This window comes from Leptosomus discolor, chromosome 1 (assembly GCF_034619465.1).
Source record: "Leptosomus discolor isolate bLepDis1 chromosome 1, bLepDis1.hap2, whole genome shotgun sequence".
NCBI classification, from domain to species: Eukaryota; Metazoa; Chordata; class Aves; order Leptosomiformes; family Leptosomidae; genus Leptosomus; species Leptosomus discolor.
In genome coordinates this window covers 4693194-4710637 of record NC_141391.1, presented here as the reverse complement: position 1 = coordinate 4710637, position 17444 = coordinate 4693194, and the positions used below count along the sequence as shown (strand labels likewise).

Here is a 17444-nt window from a genome sequence, read left to right as displayed (position 1 = left end):
CAAGCACTTTGATACATTCGTATTTAACGATGAAACAAAATTGTGGTGGCCTGAGTAATCGCAAGTGAACGTACTCAGGACAGGCTTGTGGGAGTAGGGGTCTGGATCCCTACTGCCAATGTAGTCACTCACTTATGCAAAACTTTGCTGTTGGATCTACTGTTCTTTTATATTCATATTGCAGAAGCATGGAGGTAATGGAGAATCATGACACCTCTTTTTTATTAGGAAGAGCAAACAATAGTGTGTGCTTTATCATATCCCTGATCCACCCAGAGCTGGCTGCCACAAAACTAGAAAATCTGAGTTCACACATGCTCAGTGGAGTGCAGTAGCAAAACTGTCTGCACTGAATGTATTCCTTCCCTTTCCAACCCCCTCCTGCAGCTACCAACCAGGCTGCACATATGGCATCCCTAGAAAGCAATTGAACACGCTACAATGCTGGAGTTGCCAGGGTTGAGCAGCAATTTCTGTGCAATTGTTCTGCTCAGCATTGGGCCAGTGGAAAAAAAAAAAAATAGCCTGTGATGAGGGAATTAAAGGCTATTACAAAGTACATATGCATACAGGGGCTGATCTAAAATCACACAAGCAATCTTAATTCTGTTCTTTGCTCGCTTTTGAGTGCTTGACTTGGCGAACTTTGAGTTTCTTTACCAAATGCTTTTTTAGGTGTAATTAAATATAAAGGTGGCTGAGGGTCTTTTAAGAGAACACTGTGGGTTGCACTTGCCAGCACTTGCCTTAATCTATGTGCTGGATTTAGAACTAAGTCCAAGGGAACAAATCATCAGGTTGTGTTAAGTTTCATTATTGAGAAAGCTTTTCACACTGATCTGAAGCATTCACTTAGATTTATAGTACCTGAAAGTACTGTGCTGGATTTTGCCCATGGTCTCTGGACAGAAAAAAAAAAATTTCTAGTGTCATTAATTGTGCTGTGTCATCCACTATATCAGCTTTCCCAGACTGTACATTTGTATCCATTTGCCAAGCTTCTGTACAGGAAAAAAAAGGAATTTTTCCCTCTCCAAATGAACGGTTGGAATCATCTGCTTGTTTTTCAAGTTTATGTAAAGAAAAATTAGAAAATAAATTAAAACATTCTTAGATTGCTTTAAACATACCCGTGCACTTGTCGTCCGAAGCAGTTAAAACAAGGAGATGCTCCTGAATACATGTGCAGATTAAATTTTTTCAGATCTCTTAAAAAAGTCACCAAGCTGATAGGATTCTGCTTTAGAGCTCGGTTTTGATGGTGCTGATGAGCACTCTGGCCCTGATCTACAGAACGTGTAAATTTGTGCTGAATTTGAAGCACCTCCATCACGCTCTCGAAGTCACTAGATTTACTCAGGCTAAGTAAAGCTCAAGTTAAACCTGTGCTTTGGACATCAGGGGATCCGAGATTGTCATTTTGTTAATTTTTCTTACATCAACTAGCACAGCCCAACTGGGGCTCCAGCGCTGTTAGAATGTGCATGGTGACTAATAACATAAATGCAGTTTTCAGGTGATTTTAGGATTAAACGACAAGCAGAGCTCTCAGATCATTTACTTGTCTTTATAATAAAATCATGTTCGTGTTCAGAAGGATAGATGAGCAGCAGTCATCTGAGAGATCAGCTCGCATATCAAATTCTACAACAACATTTAGATCTTAACCCTTAAACTGAGATACTAGATTTAAACTCTGATCTCACCTCTGTTGTGCTTAAATCAGTGATAAAAGAGGAGAGGTGAGTTTTACACAGCAAACTGTATTTTTTAGACTTTAGGCAACCTATGATATGAATTTGGAAAAGCAGGTTTTCTGACAATATCTGGTAGAGATAATAAGGAAGGAAGCATGACAGAGGTTGTTGATTTACCTATGTAAATTACACCCTTTTTAATTAGGGTCTCACAGTTTATACGTGTGTAATGAAAAAGCACTTGTAAAATTATACTGTCCACAACAGGCTAGCCCAGAATTTTAATAATTGTAAAGCAAGGTAGGAGGCCCCTTGGTAGGGCTGCCTGTCCTCATTTCTCTAATTGAAGTGAGTACCCCAATGGGATAACCATTATTTCTAATATTATATACACAAATTAAAACTCCATTTAGAGGTACAGTGGGACCATCTTATAATTGACTTGGATCTTGAAGAAATATCTCAGTAATATTTATAGTAATATAGTCTCTGCCAGAAAGGGTATCTAGAAGGGAAAATATTGTTTTACTGAGAAAGGCCTGAGCATGTGTAATACCAAATTTACTACGGCTGTGGGGACTGAAATAAGTTTGTTCATTGCAGTGAGCTGCCTAATAGTAGCAAAGTGTTGCAGAGGTCCATCCTTCAACTTCCTATTTTACTTTCACGATGGTGTAGACGGTGAATGAAATTACAGATTGTATTTAAGCAGACGGCTCCGTGGATAAGCCACATCGCTTTTATGTCTCTTTCTTTTTCCTATAATTTGATGCTTTAAAAATATCCTCCTAAAAATACCCATTAAAATATTTAAATATACCCATTTAAAATTGCATTTTCCCTTTCCTACAGGAAATTACAAGCATCCAGCAAGCTACTATAGCACTGGAGGGGCCGGTGATCATCTATCAGCAGTTTGAATGGACAGGCAATCACTTGAAAGTCTTTGATCCCCAGGGGTAATTAGGAAGACATTGACTAGGAAGTGCTGACTCTTTGCATTGAACAAACATTGAGTTTAACTGCTTCATTTTTATAACATGTCTTTCTAGTCACTTCCTTGAAGGTTTCAAAGAAATGTGATGCTTCAGCTGGAAGCTTTTTTTTCTTCCCTATTAAGAGCAATTGGGAACTAAATTAAAATGTAAAATGTTCTAAGAAGGAACTAATGCTGTTCGGTAGACATCTGCTTCTATCTTGGAAATCTTTGATACAGCTCTTCAGTCCGGTGGGGTCAAATAATAGCTGGTTTGTGTCAAATCAAAGCAAGTAAATGCATTTGCAGCCATGACTTCAGGTGATTACCACAATCCTTTGTTTTCCTGGGAGGCAGTTCCCACTCTGGTGGCAAAATTTTAAGAGGTAGGAAGCTTTCCATCATTTGAATTCCTCCTTTGCATGTGGTGATTCTGATTGAGGGAAGGAGGAAACATGAATTACCTCTGAAAGAACTGCTTCTGGTACTTGCATAGTTTAAGCTGTGAACATGTAGGAATGGTCAGGCAGCAGGCAGGGTCTCTGGTGTTACTGGATGTATCCCACAGCATGTGTCTATACTGAACTGGCTGTGAAAGCACCTGCCTCTTACTTTAGGACATTTGAGGTCCTAAAAAAAACCCCACAAACAAATGCAACAGAGCTATATCTCTGTTTTATCATCTAAATCCTTCATCCTAATCCCTTCACCCGGGGATGGGTGGATACAGATCCTCCGGTTCTCTGAATGAAGTACTCGCAGCCCAGCCCAGCAGAGTGTCCTCATCCCCAGTCTGTGAGGAAGGCTTGTAAACCCTTTTGTCTCACTGAAGGTGGATCACCGAGCAGTCAGAAAGGGGGGCAGATGAGGAATTCACAATCGTGAGCATTACCCTAAATGTCCCTCCTTGAGCCTTTTTTATTTTTTCTTAACTATTGTCTTGTGTCAAATAAATCAACAGGCCAGGAAGCAGAGCCACGGGACCTCCCAGCCACAAGCTGAGAGTCTTCATTTAAACAACAAGCAATCAAGCTGCCTTTTGGGCTCCATTCCTTTGTGACCTATTAATTTTACATTTCTAACTGCACAGCAGCCCTATTCCAGCTGGGTCTTGGAGAGCTCTGTGTGCACGATTCTCTGTTCCCACATGGCTGCAGTCCTGTCCTGGTGTGCCAGCTCACGTTCATTTAGGCAGAAGATGATTTCTGAAGTCAGGTTTTCCATTCCTTGAGTAAGAACATTAAGCCACAGAAGGTAAGCGTTTATGCATGGGAAATAATTTCAGACACTGGAGACGACACAGAGCGCTGCGCAGAGTTCTTGGTCACAAGGTAACTGCCAAAGTCCATGCAAGAGCTGGCCTTGCAGGAATCCCTCTCCCCTTGCACCACAGTGGCTGGCTCAGTGACCCGTGTATGTATGTGTTAATGATGTGAATTCGTTACGTTACGAACCACTGGGATCTTTAGTCAGGATCCTAGATTTCAATTCCAGACCTGAGAACCTGTGAGGTACTTGGATATTAAATAACTGCAATGCCCAAGTGTCCCGTGCCCTTAGATGAACGACAGCTTGGATGTGTCTGGTCCAGGACTTGACCTTACAAACGAGGAGAGCAGGTACCGCATACTGCAGCAGTTTTACCATCTTCCGACACCAGTAGGGCCATAGAACCACTTCGGTCCTCGACTTCTGCTGTGCTAGTATGTTCTGCCACTCTGGGCCACAGAAGCCTTGTCCAGCACTGAAATGGAACAGTGGTGTAAGAGGAAAACAAAGTGGTTGATTTCTTTTTTTAATGTTTGTTTTACTGTTTCTATTCTTCTTAATCTTGTGTGTTTCTTCCTTGATTTATTGAAGATTGACAAACCAATGATTATTTCATGCTGAAAGGCTCCTTTTCATAACATTGAATGTCACAAAAATATGATTAATTCTGCAACAGTCAATTCTCCCACTTCTACAGAAATCATATAATTTCAGTGTAGAGAGAGAGTTATCCAGATAATTACAGTCAAGTTTATTCCAGAGACAGGAGTGAAAGCAATACATTTACTTGAGTCAAAATTAGCCCTGAGGAATTCAGTGGTGGAATTCAGCTTTTCTTCAGTTAGGAGAAAAAGCAAACCTCAGGTCTCATTTTAGAGAGTTTGTTATTATAAGTCTGACTGTTGAACGTGAAGGTTAAAGAGGAACATGTAGCCACCACATATCTTACACTTGATTCCACAAAAAAGAGGGAAGAAACAAGCTATATAAATGTATTCTCAACCAGTGACAAAGCTCCAGCTATTTTTTCTATTTCAAGTCCCTTTTACTTTTTTCTTAGCTTTCCTTCACTCTTCCCTAACCTTCTTTTTCTCAGTTTCTCTCATTCTGTATTTTTCTCACCTTCCTCATTTTTATTCTTGTTCATTACGGCATCAGGGCCTCTCAGCTGTTCCTTCTCACTCTGTCTTTTCCCATTTTCTCCTTTGCCCCGTGCTGCACTGGGGGGCTTTGGAAAACCATTCTCCCTACCACGAATGGTCCTTTGGCTTGTGATGGCTTTGGCTTTGCTGTCACCAGTGCAGCGAGGTGCTTGTAGAAACCACTGGAGGACTGGAGCCAAACTCTTCTCCAGATCGAGAGTTAGTGCAGCTGAGCTGAGGCGGGTGGCGTGGCTGTGCAGGGAAGCCTGGCTTTTCCAAAGCTTGTCCGTTCCCCTGGGTTATTTATGCAAGATATACTGACATCCTTAGGTAAATATGGATTAAAAACCGGGACATTCTTAGTGTGAAGAGACTGGCTGGGATTTTCAAATGACTGCGCTTGCTGTAAATCCAGGCTGTGCACCACACTCATGGTGGTGATGATTAACTTGTTTTGTTAAGCTTCCGTTCTGAGAAACTCTTTATTCAAAGTTTAGGGCGAGATCAGTTGTGAACTGTAAAACAGTTGTTATTTTGTTCGTTCTTTAGCTTCTCTAGGAGCTTTGCCCAGGTGAGGAATCACCAGGCCAGCAGTTCCTGCAGGACGTAGCTCTGAGAGGACGGGCGAGAAGACAGCAGCAGAGCCTGTGAGCTGCTGTGAGAGTGCATTTAACAAGCACTATCAAATCAGCTGGTGGCTTCAGCCATAGCCTTAATTTCAAACATCATAATTGATTGGTTTGGTTATTTATTACACTTAGCTTGCTCCTTTGGGCAAAGCAACAAGCTAATAAAGGGCGAGCAGTGTGTTTTTCAATTTTTTGCTGACTGGTGTGGTTTCTGGGGGTCTTGTATGCTTCAGTAAGCATGTCTTGTCTTTTCTTCTCCCTGTGATCTATCACAATCATCTGCCTCTCTCTGCTAACTCCTTCGCTCCATCAACCTGTCCCCAGAGATGTCCATTTTGTTGACCATGTGAATTATTATCTTTGTTTGTCCTTTTTCATCCTAAATGCTCTACTACTTTCTTTGTTCTCTACTCCGCTGAGTAAGTTGTTTTGACCTTAGTGTTTCACTGTGTCATAAGGAAGTGGCAATAATGCAAAGATATCCAAAAGCCCAGATTTCTTCAAAACAAACTTGGAAACAATGCTCCTCTTTATTTGACTTAATAGCATCAGCTAATGTTGCTTATGGCCTCCACAAACAGCTATGGGACAGGAATAATGCAATACAGAAAGAGATAACGTTAAAAAAAAACAAACCTAAAGAATCATGATCCTGAATAGTTGGCTAAAACCTAAAGAATCGTGATCCTGAATAGTTGGTTCCACCAATATGAACTTTGATTTATTTGGATGGTTAAATTGCACAGCCAATGCTAAACTGTTTGTAAATTTGCTTTGCTAAAGTGAGTCCAGCAAATGAACATCACACTGCCGTGGTTGAAACACTGAACTCAGCAAAGTAATCAAACCCTGAAAGGACTGGAGTTCAGCTTCCTTCCTTTCCCCACCAAGAAGATGGCCAGAGGTGACTTGGGACTGAGGATGAGGTGGTTTGTTGTGCCACAGAAAATTGTGTTACCCACTCAGCGAGTTTCAGGGCACTTTCTGCTAGCACTCATCCACGGATAAAAGGTTGTGCAAGTCAAAGATTTGATGTCAAAACATGAGCATAATGGGCCAGAGGCCCCAGGTGCCTTTATATCATCTAAGTTGTTGGTGCTGAAACAGCCCAGAGAGGACACATGCAGGGCTTCCCCTAACTGTTGTTTCCATTCCAAGAAGAGGCAAACAAAGGAGTTGTGTTAGCCATGGGAAATATAACCAAAGCTGCTACAAAGAGCATGTCATGAGGCTTCCTAGGCAGTGAAAGCTACGTGGTATTTTACCAAAGAGTACACTTTAATGATTGTTAATTGCAGTGTGCTCTTTTAATACATGGGGAGCCTTCAATATCTGAATATCTACTAAGCATCATGTTGGGGAGGGAGAGGGAAAAGGATGTGAGGGCTTTCAGGAGGGCATTTGCTCTTTGTGAGCCACATCGTACATCTAGCTGAGCAGAGGGGGGAAAAAAAAAAGCCAGAGAAAATGTCAACAGTGGGTTCCATTGACCTGGAGACTGAGAACATCAGGAATCTCAAACTATTTTTACAGTTTCACTTTGCTTTTAGGAACATTAACACTTCAAAGGATATGATTGTGCCTCTCATCCATGGTTCTAGGGATTTTTCCTGATTATGGTCATCGTCTTTGTTGGGTTTTTTCCCCTCAAGAAAGAACTTTACGTCAATTTAGCACAGAACAAGGTTGATTTGTGCCTCTCCTAAAACCTTTAAACAACGGTATGCATCAATAGTTTTACACGTCCCACTGAGCTGTAGAGACCCAAAACATCCACTACTGTTATGACTTCACTTTTTAGCATGAGTGTGGCAGTTAGGGGGAGCAAGCAGAGGAATGAATCCTCCACCAGCCTGCCAATCGGATGCTCTTGGTATTTGGAAGATAGTAATGATAAAAACTTGATCAGGTGATTTCCTAATAACCTATCTGCTACCAGAGTGTGTTTCCAAAGTAAATTGGACTATTTGTTCTGGTTTCAGGAAGGCTTTTGTGGTTATGACTTACCTGCGGCAGAAATCGCATGATATGTATTTGCCTTATGGGTGGGAATATTCATAGGCTTTTATTTTGTGCTTGGAAACATCAAATCAGAAATCCTGAATAGAGCACTAGCTCCAAACTTTTGCACTCCGTTTTCTGAGTTCTTTTTAAGCCACTTAAGTAATCAAAATGCTTTTCAAATATTTTCTGTATTTTTTCAGATTATTGCGCTTTTGTGTGCATGGTGTGCGTAGATCTCATTCTTGTGGGTCATCATTGGAGACCTTCTTACAGCCTTTCGATACTTGAGGGGGGCTTATAAGGAAGATGGAGAGAGGCTTTGTACCAGGGCCTGTAGTCACAGGACAAGGGGTAATTGTTTCATATTAAAAGAGGGTAGATTTAGATTTGATATAAGGAATTCTTTACTGTAAGAGTGGTGAGGCACTGGCACAGGTTGCCCAGGGAAGCTGTGGCTGCCCCCTCCCTGGCAGTGCTCAAGGCCAGGTTGGATGGGGCTTGGAGCAACCTGGTCTGGTGGGAGGTGTCCCTGCCCATGGCGGAGGGGTTGGAACTAGATGGTCTTTAATGTCCCTTCCAACCCAAACCGTTCTGCGATTCTATGACCTGCGTGATGATGGGATCGATGTACAGAAGAAGCTTTTTGCTTTAGACAGAATCTATTAAGCAAAGACAAAAGTTAACATATTAATGCAAGCCTTCTATCTCTGTGTGATAACACAGTATCTATGTTACGGACAATTCTGTCATATTTTCTACATTGGGACATTGTAAGACTCTTTGCAAATGTTTAGGAGTGAATGGTGACAAGAAATGGTTGATTCAGTTGCTCAAGGGGACTGATAATGTGCAAACAAGCCATAGCACTTCCAGGCTACGAGTTCTCTCGTTACACTGAAGCGAGATTTTCCCTTCATAAGACATTTCTTCTCAGGTGTTTTAAAATGCATTTTACATGTCTGGAAGAAATGCTCGTAGCTTTCACACTGCACCAAAACGATGCTGAGTTCTTCACCTTCATTTTCTTGCAGTAAATAATGACCTACAAGCAACAAATTCCTCCTAGGGAGAGGAGGAGAAACGATGTCTTTTCGGGGAACAGTGGCCTTTCAATGTGTTCCTAAGAGTTTGTATGGCATTTAGACTGCAATGTCCAAAGGACAGAGCAAGTCAAACGGTGTAGTGAAAAAAACCCCAGCCACTGGCTCAATTCCTGCCTGAACCAGTGAAGCCCAGTATAAGCTCATGCAGGTCATTGTAACATGAAGACATCCGGTAGCTGGAGTTGGGATTATGCACTTAGGGCCAGCAGAGGCATCTGGACTCCTGCTGTCTAGGATTGCCTGGGTTTGGAAGAGTGAACATTACAGTTTTCCTTCTGCTTGGAACTACAGTCATCCATGCGGTTGGACATGGGACGTGGCACACGCTGAGAGCATCTAAGCCCCTGGGCTCTGTAGCAGCTCAGTGGCACCTGGGCAACACTCTGGTCCAGGGAGTGGTCCAGCCTAGGTGGCATTCTCGGGCAACATCCAATACTGAGCTTAGCACAAAAACTGCTGGCAGAGGGGTGCGTGAAATGCCTGTTAGCGCTTGTGAACCTGTGAGCATCGAGTCCGTTAAGTGAATTAACACACAATCGCATTTTAATGACCGAACAAGTGAACTGAGACGGTCCTTTAATCTGCTGTGGTTCTCTTTTTCCTTTCTGTGAAGTAGAAATAACAGATTCCTACCTGATTAGGTTTTATGAGGTTAATAGCTATGAAGTGCCCAGGCACTCTGATGATGAGGGCCGTATAAACACAAAGATAGGATGCAAGCATAGCAATGCCAAATGCTTGGTGCAAATTCCTTGCTTCCAGTCTGATTTCCTCTCTTCCTTTGCACAGTTTCTCTGCCACGTAAATTTAGTCCTTTCAGGTGAAAATACGGCCCCTCTGCCTAAAGTACCCTGGTTGAATTACCGGTTGTGTTGGTGGCATTCCTTCTTGGTATGTGTACTTGTAAAAAAGTGTTTGACTTTTGAACAGGTCCTCAGGAGACCTTCCTTGCTGTGCTTCCTTGCTGTTTGGGGGTTTTAGGAAAGTATTTTCTTTCTTAAGACTTCGTTAACGAATCCAGTCCCTGCTTACGTGGTAAAAGGAGAGTTTTGCTCTCATTGTGTTTTGTTGTGTTGTAGTAGTGCAAAGACAAGCTTATTCATATTAGTAAATGATCGATGACCTAATTGAGACTGAAGTGGAAGAAATCACTGATTTTGCTAAATTGCCTAAACATGCTGGTTTTAGAGAACCACTCAGATTACTTTTCAGTCCTCTTGAAAAGACTGTTCCTGATGCACAGGTTTAAATAACACTTGCCCCTGACAGTGTTAGCCAAGCTCAGATGTATCTTTGTGAATAAAATGAGAACTATAGGCAATGGAAACGCTCCGTTTCGTTACTGGTTTTGTGTATGTGAAATGGCGGTGACGCTAGTGCCATTGTACAGTTTCTCGGAGAAATTACAGTGTAAAATATCAAGGCGTTCCCTTAAAAAAGAAATGTCATTCCAAGTGTAGCAAATACCAGATCATTTAGCTGTGCAGAGCCTGAAGCTAAACTGGATACTGATTGAGTATGAAATGTTTACGTTGAGGACGGAAGAGCTGATATAGGAAGCCACATTCTTTTGCTTTATATTTTCAAGGGGCAGGTATTAGTTGTATAAGCATATGATTTTCCATACTCCTCATACATGTGTTTGCTTTTTAAGTATTCTGTCTTGTTCCTTAACTTCACTTGTCTTTATGTAATGCCTTGAAATAGATTCACGTGTGCACTGGATGACTTTCAATGGCCCAGAAACCTACAGAGAGCTGTGCCCTGATATCACACAAATCTGAATGGTGCTGCTTGTTTTCAGATCTTGAGGACGTATCTTTGATCTGAATAGGGGAAGCTGAGTTGTGCTAAGGAGTGCTCAGTCACAGTCGCTCGCATTCCTGGTGCTGAGCACAAAGGCATGTGTGCAAGATGGATCTTAAATTGCCTTAGTTTTTACTTGGTCTTATTCAGGAAAATCTGTCAGAGACGTCTATAAGAGCTTCTGTGTATAATTGGTGGGTTAAAAAAAACCCAAAACAACTTACATAATATGCTATGAATGCAGCAAAACAAACCAGAGTGCAGTTTCCTGGGATTTAGTGGTATGTTGATAAATAATACTCCTTGTATTTCTGTGTTCGCCGCTTTGTCACCCCAGCCTTGGGAGCTTTCTGGAACACTGTGCCTGGTTGTTCTCTCACACAGACCACGAGTAAGGAGTGGTTCTACAGGAAGAAGCAGGGTAGATTGGTCCAGGGGATCCAAACAAGTTTCAGTGGGTGGAAAGACCTAGGGAGCTGGTACGGTAGAAGCAACAGGGGCTGTCTAATTAGATTAATCCCATTCTTGTCCTAAAGCAATGACCACTAATAAGGCCATGAAACAAGGGGTTAGAAAGTGCCCCTGTAGTTCTGAAACTCTCCCAAACAGAAAAAGATGACTTTTCTCATTGCTCACCACAGCCATGCACCTGTTTGGCCTAAACTGGCACCTGCAGCCGATGGAAGGGCAGATGTATGAAATCACGGAAGACACAGCCAGCAGTTGGCCAGTGCCAACGGACGTCTCCTTATATCCTTCGGGGGGCACAGGGTTAGAGTTACCTGACAGGAAAGGCAAAGGAACCAGTGAAGGTATGGTTGGTGTGTTTCCATGTTGTGAGTCTTCTGTCTGCCTCTGAACTCCAGCCATCCAATCTCATGTTCCATTACCCTCAATGCTGCCATCATCAGGTGCTTTTTCCGGTCTTTAACATCTAGAACTCACAGTCGTCGGTCTTGTTTCCGTATGTTTCTAAGCTTCATACTCTTCTGATGTCCACTGATGTGATAAAACTGTGTGCAACCCTCACCACACATCTAAGGCATTCTCAAGGTGGAACCGTCTGTACTGTATCTCATGGGCTACAGAAGGCCATCATGAAAACCCTGCCTCAAGTGGCTGTTTTCATGGGAAAAAACGTGTCTTGAAAATTAAACAATTCCTGGAGTATTGGATCAAGTTTTCTCTACAACACTACAAAAATGTTGCAGTTTGACTGCTCGTTGCGACCTAGTACCAAATGTTTTGAGGACCAAAATATTTACTAAGAGCTATTACACTGAGTTTTGGCACTCCAGAGTTGGACATCTCTTTGCAAAAGTAACCAGATAAAAGGCCTATTCTCCACAAAGTATCACAATGTTGACAGCTTGCAATTTTAACTTAAATTAGAAGCAGCTGATGGGTCATCAATTCACTGGTGCATTATCCAGCACCTTTACATCTTACTGTGCTTTGTCTAGAGGGAGCGCTGCCAAAAGTACCTGTAAGCTCTGAGAATGAGAGGAGTTTTATCCCAAAAGTTAGCTGGAGAAATGAGAAATTTGAATTTTCAGAAAGCTCTTTTGTGCGTGTCGAGCTTCTTTATACAAGGTTAACAGATTCCAGTAAAATTGAAGCCATCGGCTATTTTTGGTAGTTATTTTGGGGGAGGAAGTTTTGTGGGTAAGAGATAAGAAGTGTGCTACTGTTCTGGCAACTCATTGAACTCAAAAATTTCCAGAGTTCCCTAGACTTTGGCTGAGAGCATATGTTTACATGTTTAGTTTAAATTAATTGTAGCATTTTTTTTCTTTAAGAGCTTATCTGTCTTTATTAGTCCAAATAAAGGCCACAATTATATGAGTTCCTTGAAACAGTGTATTCACTAGCAACTAATGGCTGACATCAGGTTGCCACAAGGAAAAATCAGCTGAGCAGGTTATTCTCAGCAAACCTTACTAGGCAGTACAGCAAGCTGCAGGTATCCCTGCTGTTGTATTCAAAAATACTTCAGGACAGATCCTTTTTCCCCCCTCTAACTTGCCATATGCTTTTTTTTTTTTTGAAACGCCTAGTTTTGATCTGTCCGTTTCCTTTTAAAAGTCAAAGTGAAAATAAATAGATGTATCTAAAGCTGCTGTCCAAATCAAAGACCTCCACTTGATTTCTTTTTCAGCCATGCTTACAGTGCCACCAGTAGAAGTTTTAATTGCTGCCAAAAAGCTCTGCTGAAAGAGAAGTCTGGGAAATAGCCTAGTTATGACATTAGAATACCCCTCAAGTTGTGCTTCGCATAGGTCTTAGGGAATCTGTAGTCTTTAGGGGAGAATATCTTGTCCTGACTGAAAAACCACATCAGGACAACATCTTCATTGCAGGAGTAATATTGCCCAGGCTAAAAATGCATCTCTTTCCCCCTCAGGTGACTATGCAGCTGGTTCTGGACTAGCAGCATTGCACAGCTGCCATTCTAAACCAGAATGTATGTGATTGATTGAAATTTATTAAAAAATGCATTGAAATGTATTTGAAAGTCTTGATTGCAATGAAATAGGCTGGAATGTTAGAATATCCTTACAGCTGACCTACCTGAATCATTACCAATGTCTTGCCAATTCTCAGTAACAGTCTTTCCTTCTCATCTGTGGCTGGGCTCCAGCACAGCATTTACCTGTGTTTAAGCCCATCCCTGTTCAGCAAAGCACTTAATCACATACTTATATTTAAACATGTAATTGACCGCGATTGAAGTCAGAGAAATGTGTGTTCTTAAGTGTTTTGATGAGTCAGGGTACCTTGCTGTCAAAAATACAAGCAGATTCAGCAAGGCCAGAAATGAAATATTTCATTTTGATGTCCAAATAAATTAGGAACAGTTGCTACGGCAACTAAAAAGTTCAAGGTAATGTGTGGAAAGAGCAAAATAATTGACAGCCCAATTAAGAATTCAGACCTGAAGTTAATTTTAAGGAGTCAGGTATTCTGATTAAAACCTAATTTCTGATTAGAAGCTGAAATTGCTTTTTTATTGTGCATTCTTTATGAAGTATCCAGTCCACAGGGCCTGACCCTACCGTAGGTTTAAAGCTGCTGAATTCAGCCTGGTGAAGAGAGCCTTGCTCGGGGATAAATGTCAACGGCTAGCAACATGATACAGCAGCTCTTAGGATATCAGCTTCTCAGGCTTACAGCTGTCCACCAAGAGCAGACATCAACTTTGTAGTTGTGTGTGCAAACAGTTACTTCTGTGAAATTGTCTTTTGCAATCACGGAGGCGTTTTTACTCACATGAGCAAGCGCTGCCCTCTGTACAGGCAGAATACATACTGTGCTCATCTTCTCCAGGCTCTCTTGCATAGCAACATCTATCCCATTAAATTCTCGCTTTCCGTGATTCACTCCAATGTACAATCTTTATTAATGAACAATCAGGGTGCATATCAAATGCTTTAGCTTTTCATCTGGATTTCTAAGAATCTATAAAACATGTCAGTAGTAATCAGAAAAATATGTCCTTCATTTGAACCAAAACATGTGATGTCCTTAGCTCTTCTTTAATAGAATCCTGAATCTTTCCATCAGACAATAATGGAATAAGAAATTTTGCATGAAGACATGGGAACGGTGTCCTGTGTGAAAAGTAATTTTTAGTATGCCAAGTAAATATTAACAATCCAGTTGATAAAGCAATCCCCTTCAGAATCAAGCTAGTTGATTGTTATTGTACAATTGTACTCTATCAGCACAAAACGATTGAGAAAGAACGTCCACTTACCTGAGCTGCTTCTGAGTATCTCTATTAATATACACTTTGGCTAAAAAAGGAAAAAAAAGTCATCAGATTTTCCCCGTGTGTTTACTTGAATGCTATGAACAAAGAGAAATGAGGATCTTATAAAATTACCAGCAGCTTTCTGCCACAAGATAGCACAGAAGTGAAACATGCCATCAAGTCCTGCTGCAACAGTGTGCTTGGGCAGTTGCTGGAGTTAAGTCAGAGGTTAGTCTTATTGGGACCAAAAGTTCTCCTAAAAAGCTTTACATACATTTTTTTTAAAAAAGAGGGAGAGATAAATTCTCCATCCTACAAAGTAGCACCTTCAGAGGCTTCTTTTGATAACAGTTAATATGCACATAATTTCTCTATGGATTTTCAGAGACAGGTAACAATTTGCATCTGTTTCTCCTGGAGAGTTTATGTTGGGATGGTGTACGGAGAAGTTTAAGGAAATATTATAATTAATATTATATAATAATGAAAGAAATATTGTAATTTGAAACAATAAATGGAAAGGTTGTTCTACCAATCACCTTTTCAACACGGCAAGTAAATTCTAAGACTATTTAACTTGAATTCATGATGGGTGGGAAAAGATATTTTTGCTTCCCATTTCCCAAATGTAGGTTCTGGAAGAAAAAAATCTCACAATGTGATTCTCCCACAGAAGATTGTATGGACCTGAAAGTTTCCTTCTCATTTTCTTAGAATTGCTTGATCTGTGAAACACAGAGTAGTGTGCTGCGATGGCACGGAGATGAGATAAAAAATTTGTTTGAATTTCTACAATTAATAATTAGTCCTTGTTGGTGACATGATGCTCTCCTTTCTAAAGCCAAAATCTTTCAGGTGACACTACTGCATACTTTTCAACTAGAAGTGTCCTTAAATAAAGGCTGTTTGCTAAGCAGTTGCCTTCTTCATCGTCTTTGTGCACTGCAGGTAAATCTGTGGCCACTGTTACAGCTGAAAAGGCAACAATCTGGCATTTTATTTTTCAATGGCCTCCTCATTCCCTGGTCTTCCTTTGGGTCCAAATTTTTCGAAGCAGCCACCAGTTTTGAGAACTGTCAGTGTATGAATTTCTAACCTGGAATTTCTCAGATGTTTTTTCAGGGATGCCGAGTTCCTTGCTGACTCCCTTGGACATTATGGCATGTACTGATTGCCATCTGGACACCCCGTCTCTCCAACCTGGTGGTCGCTTTAAGAAACAGACACCTCCATTTGCTTGCCTTGTGAAACAAGATGCATAATCATAACACGCTTTACAGATTGTCTTGAAACCAAATTAAAACCTCTCGTGTTTCTTAGTAGATATTACTGAAGTGCAGGATATGATTTCCTTCATTTTTCTCAGTCCTTTTTTTTTTTTCTTTAGCTTTTTTTGGACTGTAGAGCAAATTTCAAATACAGTTACCACTGTCAATAATTAATTTAGTAGAGAAACATTTTCCTTTCCCCTCTTAGGCATTGTTCATGCTGCTGTTCTCCACACTACCATTCCATTCTGTGACACACGTTTACCTCACTCTTACTATGCTTCTCTTTGCTAATTTAATAATGACTTCTCCATCCACGAACTTATATTCATTTAGGATGTAATGTCAGATGATTTATCTTATCTTCGGAATGTAATTACACACTCTCTGATGTTACAATTTAAACAAAAGGCCATTTTTCTCCAGGTTACTCTCCCCATGTTCATGTTTTCAAACAAAACAGTTACTGAACCCAGAAGTAACCCTGCCAGTTTCCCTCCCATAATCGTATGGGTTGGCTAGACAAGGTACTCTGAAGACCTCAGGACACTAATAGGCTGTTTCTCAAGATCAGTGTCAGAGATACCAGTATGATCGGATTACTTTCAGGATCTAAGGCTAATCCAAGATTTTTCTTCCTGTGTTTTGGCAGGAAAGCCCAGTAGTTTCTTTCCAGACGACAGTTTTATAGACTCTGGAGAAATTGATGTTGGCAGACGAGCCACACAGAAGATCCCTCCTGGTATCTTTTGGAGATCTCAGGTGTTCATCGACCACCCAGTGCATCTGAAATTCAATGTGTCTTTAGGAAAGGCTGCTCTAGTTGGCATCTATGGCAGAAAAGGCCTCCCACCATCACATACACAGGTAATGGGACCTAATTTCAATTAAATATTTGGTTTTAATTGTATGTTCTTGTGGCTTGTTTTTTCCTTTCAGCTATTTCTTTCAAGAATTTATCACATCCTGGCAAGAAGTTAAAGGTCATCTATCCAGGGAAGGATAATCAAGTGACAATTGCAAGTTTTACACACATTAACCTGGTGGGCTGTAGGCATGGACAAGGCAGGCGGTTGCCTGAGGCAGCAAGCTGCCAGCGGAGGAAGGGGGGTTTGTGGGCTGGTGGTCACTGAGGGTGTCAGCTGGCTGCTCCTAACAGCATGAGATACCACCTTCTCCATCCAGCGCCCCTTGCAGCAGCAGCCACAATGAAACTGCAGCAAGAAGAATCATCTCCTAAGCAGTCTCGTATGTCTCGGGTCTGTCTCCCCCTTTCAGCCTCTGCCTTTCCCTTCTCACGGTAAGAGCAGCAAGACCCCAATCGCTCACGCTCATGTGAGCAAGATTCACTTTTGTCTTCTGAGCTGGAGTGCCTTGAGCCACCTCTCTCATGTTGACCGTCAAATTAGGCTGAGGTGGGTCAGCGCCCAGTAATTGGTGTATAACCAAACAAAATCAAGTTTTTACAGAACACCACTGGCTTACTTAGGCTGAAATCAAGATACAGTTGTTATTCTGTGGGACTGAAATGAAAGCAGTTGCTTTTCTTGATACACCTCGGCAAAAGCCATGTCAAGAAATCACTCTCTGGGAAAAGCTCTGAAGAGTCATCCCCTTAAATAAGGATTTTGTGCATTATTTTCTTTACTTTCCATTTCAGTTTCTAAGCTGCTCTTAACCAGATTGATTAATACATAGATCTCACTGGCAATGCAAAGCATCTTACTCCCACTTGCATCAGCAAGTTATCAAAGTATTACCAGGTTTATATTAATGTAACTTACCCTTGCCCTCCA

The 17444-nt window shown here is 41.3% G+C and overlaps 1 protein-coding gene across 4 annotated transcripts in view; it reads left to right on the top strand.

Annotated features, from left to right (window-relative positions):
* TENM4 (teneurin transmembrane protein 4) overlaps positions 1 to 17444 on the top strand; it is a 358687-nt gene that overhangs the window by 157080 nt on the left and 184163 nt on the right. For all 4 annotated transcript variants that reach the window (XM_086481677.1, XM_086481675.1, XM_086481674.1 and 1 more), the window contains 2 exons: positions 11268 to 11438; positions 16301 to 16515. In XM_086481677.1, the coding sequence (XP_086337803.1) occupies positions 11268 to 11438; positions 16301 to 16515 (386 nt within the window). The remainder of the gene's footprint in view (positions 1 to 11267; positions 11439 to 16300; positions 16516 to 17444) is intronic.